Genomic DNA, 16,602 nt, shown 5'->3' on the forward strand with positions numbered 1-16,602 from the left:
CTGAAAAATACTGGATATTTTGTGGAAATCTATTGCTTCAACAGTGATGGCAAGTAGTTGGAGTATTTTCTGCTGACCTGTAGGTCTATAGGGTTTTTTGTGTCCATGTGTTTTGTAGAGTCTAAATTACTAAAAGGAAAGCTGGCCAAAAGGATGAAGGAGTTGTTCAGTTATTTCTTCTGTGTCATGGCTGGGGACTAGTTCAGTGTGAACTCAGATGAGCATTCACAAGCCTCCTGCCAATGTGGGCAAGTCATGATATGACAGTGTTGCTGTCATAATCCTACAGGAAATAACAATCCATGTTCTTTTCAGTAGCTGAAGACAGCATATAAAGAACTCCTGTAGACCTTGCATGACACTTGGAAATGTCTCAAGAATTGGCAAGCCAAGTGAGCTTTGGTAGATAATGAATTCCATATTTTGTTGATATTGCATCTTTTCCTAGAATCCATTCTATATTCTGACATTTTTCCCTCTGTGTACAGTCTCCAGCTAAAACCCGGAGATACCCACAGCATTGACCTGACCAGTGACAGTTTTAGAAATTATTTTTCATTACACTGCATCTGTTTTGAGGTGACTGCTAGTAGGGTGGTGTTTCAGCTGAGACTAGATGCTCTGGCACTCTCATTAGAAGAGCTCAGGTCTTCAGCCTGTTGTGCATGATTTCTCTATTTTATCAGTTCTCTGAAGTGGCTAGGCCACAGGCTTTTGTATGCAAGAGAAGAAATTCTGTTAATACTATGGAAGATAGTGTTGATATTGGTTCAGTTTGTGGTTTTTTTTTTTCCTGAATTCAATATGGTAGACAGGTGAAACCATAAAATAAAATATTTCCTTATTAGACAATAGTTATCTTGAATCTGAATGCAGAAATCAATCTGTGTAATGAATACACAAACTTTTCAGTGCCTCTAGCGGAGGAAATGATCAGTAATCATACTTGCAACTTTTAGTAGATGATAAAGTTGCCATGCATATTGGCACTACTAAGTAATTAAATATTTTTATTAGCGATGTCTTATCAAAGAATGCTTAGTTAAACCTCAGGTGCTGGTGCTTCAATTCTGATATGAAAATGATTCATGTATAGTATATGATTTTGTAGATTAATATGTCTTTGTGATTTGCAGGAAGTCATTTAGAAATGAAGTATATTGACCTTGGTTTGAGTGATTACAGGAAGGTTATACAGAGAGCTTCAGTGATAAATCATCTTTTCTTTTTTAATGTAGCCTCAAGTAATGATAAAAACATAATTTACAGTTGTTTACTATTCCAGGGGAAATTCAGCTCCTTTTCCAAATAGATCTTTATGTAATACCTGTGGAAGTGATATGTTAATAAAGCTAGATCTATCATAAAAACTATTTATGGTTTTAAAGTAATTAGAAATTTCTTTCCAAACAGAATTGGTTTGTGCTTTTTTCTGCATCTTTTGCTTGCATATAGCATAGCAGCATGCTGTAAGCAGTGCTTGGTTTTGTTTGGCCTTTTCCAAAAGGGAGATCAGGAAGAAGAAACTTTCTTACACTGCAGCAAAGACATATCACAAGCATTGAGCTTCTCTTCTCTGGAATCTTGGAAATAGAAGTAGCAGCAAGAGATTTCCTTGGGCCTCAGCTGAAGGAATAGGTTCGAAAAAAATTTTGTCCTGGTTACCACAAAAAAGCAAACCCCTTGTACCATTCTGCAAGGCTGCAGCTTGCTTCCAGGTCAGAATAAGCTTATGGTGGTAGGTTTTCCATGCATATTATTTTTCCCTTAGTAAGTGGTGGCACCTGGCAGAGGGCTGTTCTCCCTCAGTTACTGCTCTTCTTTCCTTGTTCACAGCGTTCTGTCAGAAACCTGTTCTTCTCTCCTTTCTGTTCCAGGGTAGTAGGAGCCATGAAATTCTTCTTGTCTTTCAAAGAGAGTTCTCCTAAGCCCTCTTTCTTCTTCAGGTTTGTCAAGGAACTGAATCACATACTAAATCTGTTACAAGGAAGTCCTGACAAATCCAGAAGAATACTAAATAGGCCAACTAAATGATTCTTTTATTAACTGGTAGTTACAGCGTCTTTGACACAGTGGTGGCCCTGCATTTTAAATAAGAAAAGCAAGTGTGAGAATGCAAGATGTGGGCATTCAAGTTTTTACAGAAGAAAACAGATGGGTTCTTTTGGTTTTTGGTTTTTTTTTTTTCCATTTTCTGATAGCTTTTGCTTTGACTTTGTATCTTTTCTAGGTTTGGTTGGTTTTGGGTTTGTTTTTATTGGTGGGTTTTTGTTTGTTTGAGTTTTTTAATAAATCTACTAATCTGACTTTTTCAGTAGTAGATGATGGAAGGGTGGACAGGAGAAATGTTTAGGGTTTGGCTAGCCCAAAGTGCATCTTCAGGCATCCACATCCTTTTCAACACAGTACTTTGTCATTGTAGCACACCATCTATTCTTGCTTGACAATCATACCTTGTCCTTTTGTTGCTTAGTTAGTTGTCACTGCATGTTACTGCAGTTGAAGAATGGAGATCAAGAGCTGAATCACTTTCAAAATGTGAATTTGATCATGCAGTCATGTAATGTAACTAATGCCACACAGGGCTTTTACAAGTCCATTTATTCTTTGCGAGTGGTGATCTGTTATGAGTGCATTCTTGAAAACAGCTTGTGAAATGCAGAGAAAATAATTGCTTCCTTGGGTATGTCTGGCTAGATGTGTCGTGCAGCTTTCAGTTCTGCTTACTTTGTTGACTGCTTCAATACAGAGTTAGTGATTTATGGGGTTTTTTTAGTTTGCTGTTAAAGTCTGAGGTCCAGAAAGGGAAAAGCGTAATGAACTTCCTCACTGCTTCTGCATTTGCAATGGAACAAGAGTACAGGGTTTTAAATATTTCATTTCTGCTTATTTTTTTGCAGTAAAACATCCTAAAGCTCCAAGATAGGCAAATGCTGGATAGCAGAGCCAGTGGTGTAGAATAGAGTATTTTCAGTTGGAGAGGACCTACTACGATCATCTAGACCAACTGCCTGACCACTTCAGGCCAGAATGATGTGGGATATGGATGCATTGAAGCACAAAAAGAGGAATTTTGGTTTTAGCAGATACCTCAAATGAGAGGTCTTCAAAGAATATACTTCCTTTCATCTTTTTTCCTGAAGGGTGAAAGAATTTGTAGCACTTGGAACAACCAATGTTCTTCCATTTAAACTGGATAAAAGCTGGATTTGACATGTCTGATATTATAAATCTTGCATGAAAATAATGTGGCATTCTGTCATCTTTCTTCTGAGAAATAAGAATTGCAGAAAATTCTCCTCTTACCTTTTTGGGTCTTTTTAGGCCTTGATCCTGCATAAAAGGGCACAATCCAATTTGTAGGAAAAAAAAAAAGAAAATAATCTAATCTGAAAAAGAGATAGGCTTTTTTTAGGTGAATGGTTAGCTGAACTTCTAGCCCAACAGTGATGAAACATGTCAAGCATTTCTCTTGAAATTTTAAATGCTGTAAATATCAGGGAAAAAAAATGAGCATGGAAATGGAGTTATTTCCCCTGGAGTAAGCAAAGATCTGAAAGCTACTGTTCTTCTGTGTTCATGTTTGTAGACTTTGTCTGGTGTTTCTGTAAAAAGAAAAAGAAATTTATACCAACTGTCCTAACGCAGATAACTGGAGGAGCAGGGTTTGTGGGTTCTCATCTTACTGACAAACTAATGATGGATGGCCATGAGGTTACAGTTGTGGACAACTTCTTTACGGGCAGGAAAAGAAATGTGGAGCACTGGATTGGTCATGAGAACTTCGAACTGATAAATCATGATGTTGTTGAGCCCCTGTACATTGAGGGTGAGTAGTCTCTGTTTGGTATCTGCACTTTATGGTGCTTTATCCTCCTAAGTATGTATGTCTATAAAGAAATGAAATTTATGAGCTGACTTTGGAATTCATCTAATACCAATATGCTTTGGGTTTTGTTAGCCTATTTTCTGTGACCAGTGTGGAGTGGGAGGTTCAGAGAACTTTTGTCTTTGAAATCCGTTCTTTTCTGAGCGGACAGGAGGAAGAGAATCTTAAAAACTTCCTAATGTGACTGGTTCTGAGAAGGCAAAATGACAGTCAGTCTGTCTATCCCATCCATTGCACCGTGTCCCTGTGTGCCCGTTATACACACTGTCTGTGGTCTGGATACGTCATGAGCTGAGAAATTTTAATTCAGGGCTGCAACTGTGTGTGGTCAGTTGAGAGGAGACTAAGCTCTTTCAGAAGGCAAATCATCTCACTTTGCTTAGTTGCCTTAAGTGTCTTCTGTGAGGAAAAGTTGCTCCTACTTTAGGTACAGGCATTGCACAGCCTCTAGAATAGGAAAATAGCAGCATTGAATTTCCCCAATTTTCAACCAAAAAAAAAAACAAGAACTCAGACTGTTATGCCAGATTGTAAAACAGCATAACATAGCTGCATTTGAAAGAGACATGCATTTATAAACTTCTTTGAGAGTATGTAAGTGTATAGTGAATCGATAAAGATGTTACTCAAATTACACTGCAGTTCTGGTGGGTTTGCTCCATCCCTTTAAAACTTTGTTGCAATATAGGTGTTGGATTTTTTTAAACAAACAATAAAGTATCTGGGGTTGTATTTTGGGGGGATTTTTTTTTTTTTAAATTCTTTCTGAATTCTAGTAGGTGGTATTTCACAGGGAAAACCTCTAGCAATTGCATCTCTTGTATTATAGTGCTTGTGATGAATTGCTGACACCAGTACTGAAACAGTCCTGCAAATACATCGTCCTCTGCTCTGACAGCTCACTGGTTCAGTTATTGCATGTTATTTTGCTTCAGACTTGTTCCTTCACTGACAGGATAATGGGGCTAGGATCTTATTAATTGCCTCCAGGTGCTAGTAGCTTATACCTCAGCCAGTTCATTTTGTCAGCTTTCCTAATCTTTCCCCTGTGTTACCTTCTTGCTGACTGATCACATTTGGGACCTTCTCAGGGAATTATCATCATTGCTAATTCTGTTGCCCAGTTATTAGGCACTAATGAATGGGAATTCTTACATCCTTCAGCTACTTCTCCCATGTTCTATGTAATTAAGACACCACTTCCCCATTTTCTACTGACAATTTATAACATGTTATTCAGTGGGTAGTTTATTGAGTATCTTCTCATCCTCCAACAGTGTAGATTAAAGCTGGTGCAGCTAAATGTTAAAAAAAAAATAACTTTGATATACTAGTGTATATGTACATGATAAAAATTTTGTTGCAGAGTTTATAGTCCATCTGGGGGGGGGGGGGCAGAAATTAGGCAGTGAAACATAGTTATTGTAACAGATTAAGAAGTTGGCATATGCATCAATACATTTTAGTTCTAGTTTCTCCTTTTTACTTGTAAATAGAAGTTGGAATGACTGTTATGACAAAAGGAGGTTTGTATCTAAAGAATTCCTGTTTATTTGCTGTCCTTTTTAAACAAGATCATATAAGGTTGTTTGACACTTAAATTCCAGAGAGGATAATTGGTGCTTTAGTTGTGAGAGACTTCATTCCTGATTTAGAAAAAACAATGCTTGCACTTCTGATATGGAAAGTGAGTTTAGTCTCAAGACACATAGCTTCCACTAAATCTCTCGATGTATTTTTCTTTTTAGCTTCACAGTGGTGCCTACGCACAATCTGCCGTGTCTGAGTCATTATCTTTGATCCATTACATGACATGGCACTCAGCATTCTTGGATCTTAATCTAGATTGGCCAGAGACAGTAATAAATCACCTAAACACACATTTATTATTCCTGCGATAACTGTAGTTGACTATAGTGCTGAATGACTTTCTCCTCCACCACCAGGATTTCCTTTGCTTCAGCATTCGTAGATGATGTCAGTAGAAAATGCACAAGAGCATAGCTTTCACTTAAGTTTTTTCAAGTGGAAAAACAAAGGTCCCGAATTCTTTAATGGAATGAAAGTAATTTAGGAGTCTTGAAAGACAGAAAATGGCGGGGGGGAAGGGATTAGTTTGCCTAATAGTCATATTAACCCTATTAAACCTAGTGGTGTATAAAAGAATCTTTTATTACTCTATATTATCAGTGAAAAAGTATAGAAATCCACCTTACCTTATTCTCGGCCCCATTCTCTACATTCAAGATTACAAGCTCCTTAAGATGGTTACTTCAGAACACTGTGGCTCATGTTCCTGCAAACCGTAGTATAAAGACACAAAGGTGCTAGTCGGAGAACAAATGAGAATGAATACTTGATCTGGTGTTACTGTGATTTACCCCACTTCAGGGTAATGGATAGGATTACAACTGAATTTTAAAGCCACCAAATTATGAATTTCTTTTGTGAAATATGTTTATGCTTGAATATGTGTGGATATAAAAAAATCCCCAAAACAACAAAAAAAAAACCTGAACAAAACCCAACACCAACCCCCACCCCAAAAAAAACTTTTATTTTTTTTTTTCCTCCTACTCCTTTCACAAATTTGAAAAAAAACAGGCCTGAAGATGCTGCAGAGGAAATGAACAAGGAAAACAGTTGGCTCAGTTGTACTGGCTTAATTTTCCTAATCAGAAATGCACAGGATGTTCTGAATACTTTTGTCATTGTATAAAAAATGTAGTTTAAAGATTTTCTTCTCCTGGAAAGATGTTCATTGTAGTCCTCAAGAAATAGCTTTTAGACATAAGGCTTCTAGAGCCTTATCCTTATCTAGAGATTATCCTTTTTCTTTCCAATTTAATTGGATCACACTGTCCACTTTGGTTTTGAACCAAAGGAGCACAGTTGCAGGAATTTTGTTGATAGCCTCCAATGTTTCACTTTTTAAAGAGGAGCTCTTGGTAAAATATCAGTACAGTATTTCTAAACCTGCAGTCAGTGGCAGCTGGAGGCAAAATAGGTAATTTCTTTTTGTAAAGAACAGTTCCTTTCTCATGCTCAAAGACTGACTTGTTAAAAGCAAGTACACTGCTGAACTAATGTAACATGATGTGAAAGAAGAAGTGTTTGTTAGTAGTAGGTAAGGTTGACCCTTCCATCACTTATGTCCTGAGATTAATTGTAATAATTGATGTGAAGGTCAGTCAAAGCTGTTTGGTTTTGGTCTTGTTTTTTTGTTTTTCTTTATTAATACTAGCAGTCCAGTTTCTGGCAAAACATTCCTTAAATGCTGGCTCTATTTCCAGTGGCTGTTGTGAATGCAAAGGTAGTTTAGGATTTCCTGACTTTCACTGAAAAGCTTACAAAATGGTAGAATAAAACATATTTTGTGAATTGAGAGAAGTGCTGTGAGCATGTGGCATACATAGTCACAAGGAGATGGGCTTTCAGAGTTTTCAAAAGGTATGAAGCTGTTAGTAACAGGCGCATAGGTATATGAAATAACATTATTTATAGAACTTTTAGTAGATCATTGGCTTGACTGGGACTGAAAATGCTTTTTTTTCGTAAGGATTTTGCTGCGTTTGGGTCTGAGTTGCCTTTAAGGCTAAAACCAACAGTCTGACAAAATTGGCCAAAAGAATAAGCTGTAGCCTTCTTGTGTATAACAGCCTTCCAGAAGTCAAAATTATAACATTTTAGTAAACACTTTTTTACATCATCACAGAATTGTTCAGTCTCCAAGTCATTTCACAGGTAACTTAAGGCACGTACAAATACAGCTTCTAATTTTTTATGTGAATGCCTTCAGTACATTGCTTTTCTTTTGCTTCAGTACCTCCATCCCAGATTTTTATTTCCCTAGTCTTCATTCCCTCTGCCAGATACTTAATACATTCAACCTGAAGGATTTAAACTGTACGTTTAGGCAAAGTCATGGCAAGGCAGAAGATACGCTACTTAATTTTGTTTTTCTGGAGCCAAGTTCAGTGGTGCCTAGGTCTCTTCTGAGGCTCTTCAAAACTGCTCCAGTACAATCAATATGGTAAACCTTCATGATTTTTTTCTAGTTTGCCTTAAGTTATAGTCAACACTTTTAACATAAGGAAATTAATTTGGATTTGTAGTCTTTTTTCTTTTTTTTTAGCTCAGTGCAATAGAAATGCCTTGCTTCACTGTGTCACCTTCTCTGGCCTGACCTACAGTAATGGAATTGGCATAGCTATTCGTCACAAGAAAAGTCCATATTTTTAAGCCATAGAAACTTGTTTGTATGCTTCTGATCAAAGCTTTTCTGCTTGGTACTTCCTGACTAGTAAGTACAATGATGGATGCAGGTGGTTAGTGGACTTAGTGACCCATTTAGTCTTTTGTGGTACCATGACACATGTTAAAGGCAGAAATTGAAGACTAAGGTCATTTCTTCACAGAAAGGAATGCAATTTCCTGTTGTAGGAAAGGTGATAGGCTCTGCCTTTATTATTCACTTAGGAAGCATTCAGAACCCATGCAGTGATATAGTTGAAAATCAGAGATGAATGACATGAAGGAAGGTAGTTTTATTGCAGTGTTTTGTAAAAGGTGTTACACTGAACGTATTTGTTTAGCATTAAGGAAAACACAAGACCTAACATTTGTGTCTGGATTTGGGTATTACACATTCCATTACAGGGATTTTTGGTTTTGGGGGTTTTTGTTTGATTGGGGTTTTTTTAGCTTTTCACATAGAAAAGGGTACAACTGACAAATTCTAGTTGCTCTTGATCCTGCAATATGTTACTAAAACTTTATGTTAATAATAGATTTCCTGATGGCTTGAATGCTCATGCCATGTCTGTGCTATTTTGAAACTAATTACTTTTCTTCTTTCAGCAAAATTGTAACCTGAAAAAATTATTTCATATTTATCACTAATCTGCCATCCTGTGCTTGATAAACTACTTGCTGCTGCATTCACAGTGGCTTACAAAGTTCTAGCCCCTGATGTGCGTTACATGCAGAACTTGCAGAATTTTATTGTTTGTTCTTTTCTGGTCCTTACATATCTACTTTGCACAACCTTCCGCACAGTTATTTTCAACTAATTGCACGCAAGGTTGTCAGCCAGACAAGGTAGGTGGCTTTGTCTGGCATGTCTGGTTGGCCTGCTGAAATCTTGAGACAAAAAAAAAAGGCATTTTTTAGACCTTACAGTTAAAAGAGGGAAGATGCAAGGAGAAATAATTGTACCTCCCTTGACATCTTCAGCTTGATGGCTCAAATGTGACCAGTCTGGGGCAGAAACTTAGTCTTTCCACCCTTCTGAAATGTCTGGTGTTCCCTAAGTATTTTGGAAAGCCAGTGATGTTTTTAGTTGGTCTGAGGCTTGATACCCTAAAGATGCCTGCCTGGGCAAGAGGGTAAGGTCCTGGAGCTGCCTGGCTCCCTGTCCTTTTGACCCAGAAGACGTCCATCTGACACTTGCCAAATGCCCCATCTCCTGTCTATCTGATAGTTCTGCTCTGGCTGAACCTTTTATCACATAGAATCATAGAATAGTTAGGGTTGGAAAGGACCTTAAGATCATCTAGTTCCAACCCCCCTGCCATGGGCAGGGACACCTCACACTAAACCATGTCACCCAAGGCCTCATCCAACCTGGTCTTGAACACTGCCAGGGATGGAGCATTCACAACCTCCCCGGGCAACCCATTCCAGTGCCTCATCACCCTAACAGGAAATAATTTCCTCCTTATATCCAATCTAAACTTTCCCTGTTTAAGTTTTAACCCATTACCCCTTGGCCTGGCACTACAGTCCCTAATGCAGAGTCCCTCCCCACCATCCCTATAGGCCCCCTTCAGATACTAGAAGGCTGCTATGAGGTCTCCACACAGCCTTCTCTTCTCCAGGCTGAGCAGCCCCAACTTTCTCAGCCTGTCTTCATACGGGAGCTGCTCCAGTCCCCTGATCATCCTCGTGGCCCTTCTCTGGACTTGTTCCAACAGTTCCATGTCCTTTTAATGTTGAGGACACCAGAACTGTACACAATACTCCAGGTGAGGTTTCACAAGAGCAGAGTGGAGGGGCAGGATCACCTCCTTCAACCTGCAGGGGTCCATTTTTTCCTTTGTGCATATGAGAAAAAGTACATTGAGGCAAACCACAAAGGCAAGACTGTAGTTCTTGCTTACAGACAAGGAAAACCATCTTCTTCACCCAGCTCCTTCTCTTTGCTTCATTTAAAAGCAGTTGCCAGGTGGTAAGCAAAAGGAGGAAGAATGACTTGGAGGAGGAGAGTGCTTCCTGTTTGTGTTTTTGCTTTCTTTTTTTTTGTTTTTTTTTTTTTTTTGAGGACTCTTCATTACACTTGGTTTCTTATTTAAAGATAAATAAATAAATTTGAAGGTCATAAGGAACCTTTGGTGTTTTGTGTTTTGTTTGCCTTTGTTTCTAGCTAACAATTATATCACCACTTGAATAAACACAGGCCTAACTGTATTCAACAAAAATGAAAGATTTTTTGTGTGTGTGCCATTAGGGGAACTGCTGCTGTAGGAGCTGCTGTGTGTAAAATACAGCAGATACTTAAAACGCAACAAAAACCAAGTGCATGGAGGGGGGGAGGAAGGAAGGTGTTCACTTTGCTTTGACAGACTAGGTTTGGGCAACGAATTACTGACAGACCACAGTGCTTTTGAAGCAACATTTTTCACTCTGCAAAAATTGCACCACAGCTTGTTTAAAATGAGATTTAGAAAGGGCTGTGAAGGAATAGGTAGAAAGAAACAGCATAAAGCGCAGGTCGGAGTTCAACTCTTGAGTTGGCTGCAGGTGACTTCAGGTATTGCTTTGTTCATTTTTTTGAGCCACTGTGCTTAAATTACCTGTTACCTGCAAGCAGCAGTCAGCAGCTTCTCTGAATGTTTCTTTTATCAGCTTCCAGTCTGCCCCTTTTCTTTGATTTCATGACAGTATCATGCTATGAGAAGGGGCCTCTCATGTTCAGAGGCATAATATGAGGCAGTCAGGGCTTATCTGTAAGAGGCATGTCAAAGTTCAATAGCCAAATTAAACTGTACTCCATGCTGTGTCCTTTGCATTATTGCCCCAATGCAAGAAATCCTATAAAATAATGTGTTAAATTTTATTCACTGCTTAAGTCTACAGTGTCAACAGTGACCAAAGTAAGGACAAATTATTCCATGTCACACATAACAATTAACTATCTTCATGTTGCAGACAAAATCCTAAAAGTTTCAGTTGCATTAGCAATGCAGGCAGGGCTTTCATCGAGCCTGAGCTGGGAGCTGGCTTCCTCCAGCACTTGCTGTGTGAGGCTGTTACAACACCCAACAGAGGACTGTTATCGCTGTCATTTGCAACTGCTTGTTAGTTAAAAAAACACCTCAGAAGATAGTTGAAAATGTTTGAGTGTACCACTTGAACAATGGTGTCCTGTTCTAGGGCAAGACAGCCTTGTGCCATGCAGTATTGTTTTCTGTCAGAATAGCAGCTAGCCTTGACTTCTCCAGGTTCTTTCAGGTTTTGGTGTCAAGTCTTTTTAAAAAAAAACAAACTTCCTTTTGTAACACAAGGAAGGAATTTCCCTTTCTTCCATCCTATAATTCTAATTCTTATCTCACCTTTTCACTAATTTTCTTGGGTTGACCTTGGTGCAGGGGATTTGTTCTTTCTTAAGCATCACGCTCTTTCATTGGATCTTAGCTGTAAATTTTTTTGGCATTTGCTTGTGCATGATTTGGGGTTCATCTGGTGTTTTTTGTTTGGGTTTTTTTTTTTTTTTTTAGTAGTTCTTGCTAACTTTGATTCATGTTACATCCATAGGTAGCAATACAGGAAGTTCTGAGTTCTGATGCTTGGAAATGCAGAAGGAAGTACTTGTTTCTCGATTATAATACTCTCTCATTTAATATATTACATGGGAAAATAACAACACTTTCTTCCCCCCCTGGTTTTCTGTAGTGGACCAGATCTATCATCTAGCATCTCCTGCTTCTCCTCCAAATTACATGTATAATCCTATAAAAACATTGAAGACCAACACTATTGGAACATTAAACATGTTGGGTAAGTGGAAATCTTTTTTTCTTACTTAACTTAGTTAGACATAATATAACCTGGACAGAGTTACTGAGGAGTGGGGAGGATGGCACATGTGATTTGTACATTTCAAAAAAATGGTTCTTTAAGAAATATAAGGCAGGGGGTGTCCCTCTTTGTAGACTTTTGTACTTCTTTAAATATATCTACAGATGAACTCTGACAACATGCAAGCTTGGCTGTCAAAGAAAAAGAAATTCCTGCCTGTAACTTGGCTATGGAGTGTGCTGTAATTATAGAAGTCATAGGAACAGGTAAAAGCATGGGATTTTTATAGCAAAGTTGTGTTCAGGACAGCACTTCTCACTTCGATAAAGTGGAACATTCCCACATATACCATGAGTGACTCTTTCTGTCCATCACAGCAAACACTGAACTAGGTCAAACATCATTGGCTCTGTAAACCCTGAACATCAAGAGTACTGTACGCTCTTGTTCATGCCTTGGCTAGCAAATTCTGCAAGAATGTTTAATGTCTGGTTTTGTGCTAGGTAAATTCAAGGCAGCATTTTCAGCTTTGTCTGTTGGTTTGAATGCTGGGGATGGGCCTACTAGTCTTCCTTACTTTTATTTCCTATATTTTCTCCTATCCATTTGGCATATCCTGAAACTTGAACTGGTTGTCAGTGATCCTAAGAGTTGTTATGAGGCAAAAAAATGCCTAGACATTAGGTCAGCTGAGTTTCTCGTTCGAGTGGTACTCAACTGAGTACAATTCAGAGAATTAAGTGAGTTAGAAGCTACTGAGGTACCAGACAGTTGTACAGCGTAGGTGAGAGTTTTCTTTGGTTGGCCATGCCAACTTGAAGGCCAGAAATGGAGTGCAGAATAATCTTGAGTAATGGGTAGGATTATCCAGGCAGTTTAAAGGGGCATAAGAAAGGGAAAATGATTGATTTTTGTCCTATAACGTGTTATTCTGTATGATTTTCTTTATGTAGCTTATCTTTAAGCATTGGTTATCATAATATATTGTGATGATTTTAAGATCCGGATTTCCTAACTGGAATGATTTATGCTTCCTTGGCCTTTATTTAGGGTGTAATATATTAAGTCCTTGGATCTTGGTTCACTGTAATTTAGTCCCAGAAGTAAACACATCTCATTCTGGGTGCTGCTCCGCTGTTTCTCAAGTTTCCTAGCTTTTGAGTGGGAGCTATGGATGTGATTTACAGGTAGATTTATCTAGTGAGAGAAATTAAATTATCTTTAAAAATATGTAAAATAGAATTGCACTGAAGCAGTTAACATGACTGAAAAATACCTGCACTTGTTCTAATTATGTTGTTCTTTCCCTGGTGCCCAAAATTTAGGGTTAGCTAAACGTGTTGGAGCACGGTTGCTGCTGGCCTCTACATCAGAGGTGTATGGAGGTAAGAAGGATAAAAGAGTGTTTAGAGCTCCTGAAATATGATTGTGTGAAAGAGTATTTACAAACCATTTGTCAGATGATAAAATGATGAATTTTCATCACTGTCTTAGCCTGATTTCTTTATCAGGTGTACTTCTGACTGTTTAAAATGTAGACATTAGTACTTGCATTAAATTTCTAGTCAGAGTGGTGGAAGTAGACTTGGACTGTTGTATATAACTTTCCTATGTCTTTCTTTATTTTTTCCAAAGGTCTTGTGTGGGACTTTGAGTGTTGAACTCTTAATTAAAATCAGGATGCCATAATTAAAACCTGTGAAGAAAGAGAATTTCATTAGTAAATCTGCATCTCTCTTTCCATTCATTTATGAACTGTATTGTTACGATTTAGCAATCACTCTGGTGTGTAAAGAGATAAGGACATAACCTCCAAGCCAAGAAAACAGTCATTGTGCTTGCAGGCTCCTGTTGTGTCTTTTAAAATGTAATATTCAGCAATACTACCATATCTTTACGTCTTTTACTGTTAGTAAGAAGTTAATTGGTAAGAAAATGACTGATAGAACTGCTAGCTGGGTGCAGGAAGAATCTGAAGAACTTCCTTTGGGCATGTAACAGACTATGTGCCTACTAGAGAAACTTTCTGCTGTTGTGAACTCTTGCCTAATTGATAACAACAGTGTTGCAAGATTAATGAAGGTATGCAGGCAGAGTCCCCCAGCTCAGCATCAGTAGTTGCAAGAGTCTAGTCTTTAAACAGCATCCAATCAAACAAAAAAATACTGATCTTTGTAACAAAACACAAAGCTTTGTGAGGAGAAAGTGGGGAAGGGCAAAGAACATACCTCAAGGAATGTACTTGTTGTGGATTAAGTTCAGTCAAGAAGATTGAAATCAAATACCTAAGCAAGAGGTCACCAAGATGACCAGCCAACCAAATAAGCAGCTTGAGCCTGTGCAGCATTTCTGCCGCCTTCTTTGCCTTTGATTGTCTATAGTCAGCCTACACAGGATAAAATGGTATACCCAAGGACTGCTCTATGAGCAGACTCCATTCTGGAACAGAGCACCAACAGGCAAAAAAGAGCTTGAGTTTTGGAGTCTCTTTGCTCTGCTGCAATCTGTCTGCTGAAGTGGAAACCTGGAAATTTCCATTATTGGGCTTTGTTGTGTCAATAAATTCAGTGTAGCAGGGCAAGTCTACTTACATTATACTCTGACTAAAAGGGCAAAGTAATTTTGCTGAGAAATGAAGGACAGAAAATACAGTCAGAAAATACGTTAGCTGTTTCCACAGGAGTTCTCAAAGCAGTATTGTATAGAGAGTTTCCATGTGCTTTATAGAGCTGCCTTTGCCAGAAAGGAGAGAGAAACTGAAGTGGCTTCCAGATTACAACACCTTTTGGGGCCCTATTAAGAATGTTGTATGCTTTTATAATCACATAAAACTTCTCTGCATTTACCATTGCTCTGTGGCTCTCAGCCAGAATTCATCTGTAATCATGTCTCTAAGCAGCGTATGCTTAGGATAAACCAGAAGAGATATAGCAAGTACATTGTGGTACATTTCTTCATTCTTTAAGAAATGCAATACTTCTTTTTTTCCATTTTTATTTCCTTGTTTCTTGTTTTATAAAACTTGAAAATGCTTTACAGTTTTTTCCAAATACAGTAAAAAATGCTGCCTACATTATCTGTAATATTTCTTCTGGATTACGTTAGATAAGAGTCGTGTTTGTGTCCTTGAAATTGTCTGGTTTTGCAGAGGAATTAAATTTAATCGTCTGTTCACACACTCTTTAGGGGAAAGCAGGTGATGGCTGTTGTTTGCTTGTATTCAGTTATCTCGCTTGCCATATCTTCTTTAAGTGTCACTTTCATGCTTCCAGTGCTTTAAAGGAATAGTGTTGAAACATATTGTTTTTTAAATACATAGTTCAGAGAGAAGCTGTTGAATTATATAGCATTGATGATCTACTGAAAGATTATATATAGTCACCTTTTTTGCTAGAAGGTCATTTAAGGTGTTTTATTTTTTCCCATAGATCCTGAAGTTCACCCTCAAAATGAGGATTACTGGGGCCATGTAAATCCAATAGGTCCAAGAGCTTGCTATGACGAAGGAAAGAGGGTTGCAGAGACCATGTGCTATGCATACATGAAGCAGGTATTAAACTTGTATGAGATTCAATGGGTTCTCTGTAATTAATGAAGGTTAAATGTATGGTAAAACTGGAATATGTGCATTTTAGGTGGAAGAGGAGAAATGAGAATGTCTTCACTAGGAAAACTCATACTGTAGTTGCAAAATCCATTTTCTTTCATACAAAAGTTTTATAGCATCCATCTATTGTGTTTTTTTCAGATGAGTAGTGTTCTACAAGAAAATGTGCTTTATTCTTCTTATTAGATGTGTCTTTCAGTATCATAGTTTTTAGACAGGTTAAACTGAGGTGACCGTCCTAGTTTTGGGAGCTAGAGAAGAGTTGTTTCAAGTTGGACCTGTGCGGAGAAGGGCTTTGCTGAATAGGGCTATTACTGATAAATGTAGAATGCTTAATGGCATAATTGAAATCAGAATATACAGATAACAATTAGGAACTTCTTCTGTGAGTACCTATATAAGAGCAAAATATTTTAAATCACCTTAGAAATGTTTTTAAATTATGTAAGGATAAATACAGACCTTAATAGAAGATATGATGAATTCTTAGCTATATAATGCACTTTTTCAGACAAATGCAGTAACCTAAGGTAGAAATACAATTTAAGATATTTGTAAAATTATACATGCCACTTTCTCTGGGTTTCATAATTAACAAGTAGAATCTCATCACTTATTAACCTGGCATCCACTCTTTACCTGTATGTGAGTCTTATTTAATTGCTGTCTCTGTGTGTCAAACTAAAGTCATATCACTGCTTCTCAGTGTTTGTAACCTTAATGTACAAAGATATTAATCAAACGTAGTATATTCTGTAGAATAGAAATGATGAAATACTAAGTGCTTTTAAAAACCTTGAACATAGAATTAAATTTAATTGTTAAGACTGTAGGGATAGTGCTTTAGTACAGAGGTGGTAGTAAATTTTCTCTTCTCTTCTACCAGACAGAGAAGGCAGAGGTTTGTGTCTCCTTTGCTCTCTCTTAAATCGTTTAAGGTCCAGCATGGTGGCACTGCTTTTGTTCAGGATGATCTTCTGTACTTCACTGTAGCAAAATATTCATCATAGGCCTGAATATTGTATTT

The 16,602-nt window shown here is 37.8% G+C and overlaps 1 protein-coding gene across 1 annotated transcript in view; it reads left to right on the forward strand.

The window, feature by feature from the left end:
- The window catches only part of UXS1 (UDP-glucuronate decarboxylase 1), a 61,405-nt gene that overhangs the window by 24,283 nt on the left and 20,520 nt on the right, over positions 1–16,602 (forward strand). Inside the window, exons 6-9 of the mRNA XM_057422231.1 lie at positions 3,649–3,829; positions 11,843–11,947; positions 13,294–13,353; positions 15,397–15,518. Coding sequence (XP_057278214.1) covers positions 3,649–3,829; positions 11,843–11,947; positions 13,294–13,353; positions 15,397–15,518 — 468 coding nt within the window. The remainder of the gene's footprint in view (positions 1–3,648; positions 3,830–11,842; positions 11,948–13,293; positions 13,354–15,396; positions 15,519–16,602) is intronic.

The sequence above is a fragment of the Pezoporus wallicus genome, unplaced genomic scaffold (assembly GCF_028554395.1).
Source record: "Pezoporus wallicus isolate ANWC-B61680 ecotype Strahan unplaced genomic scaffold, APGP_CSIRO_Pwel_v1 contig_5785, whole genome shotgun sequence".
Lineage (NCBI taxonomy): Eukaryota > Metazoa > Chordata > Aves > Psittaciformes > Psittacidae > Pezoporus > Pezoporus wallicus.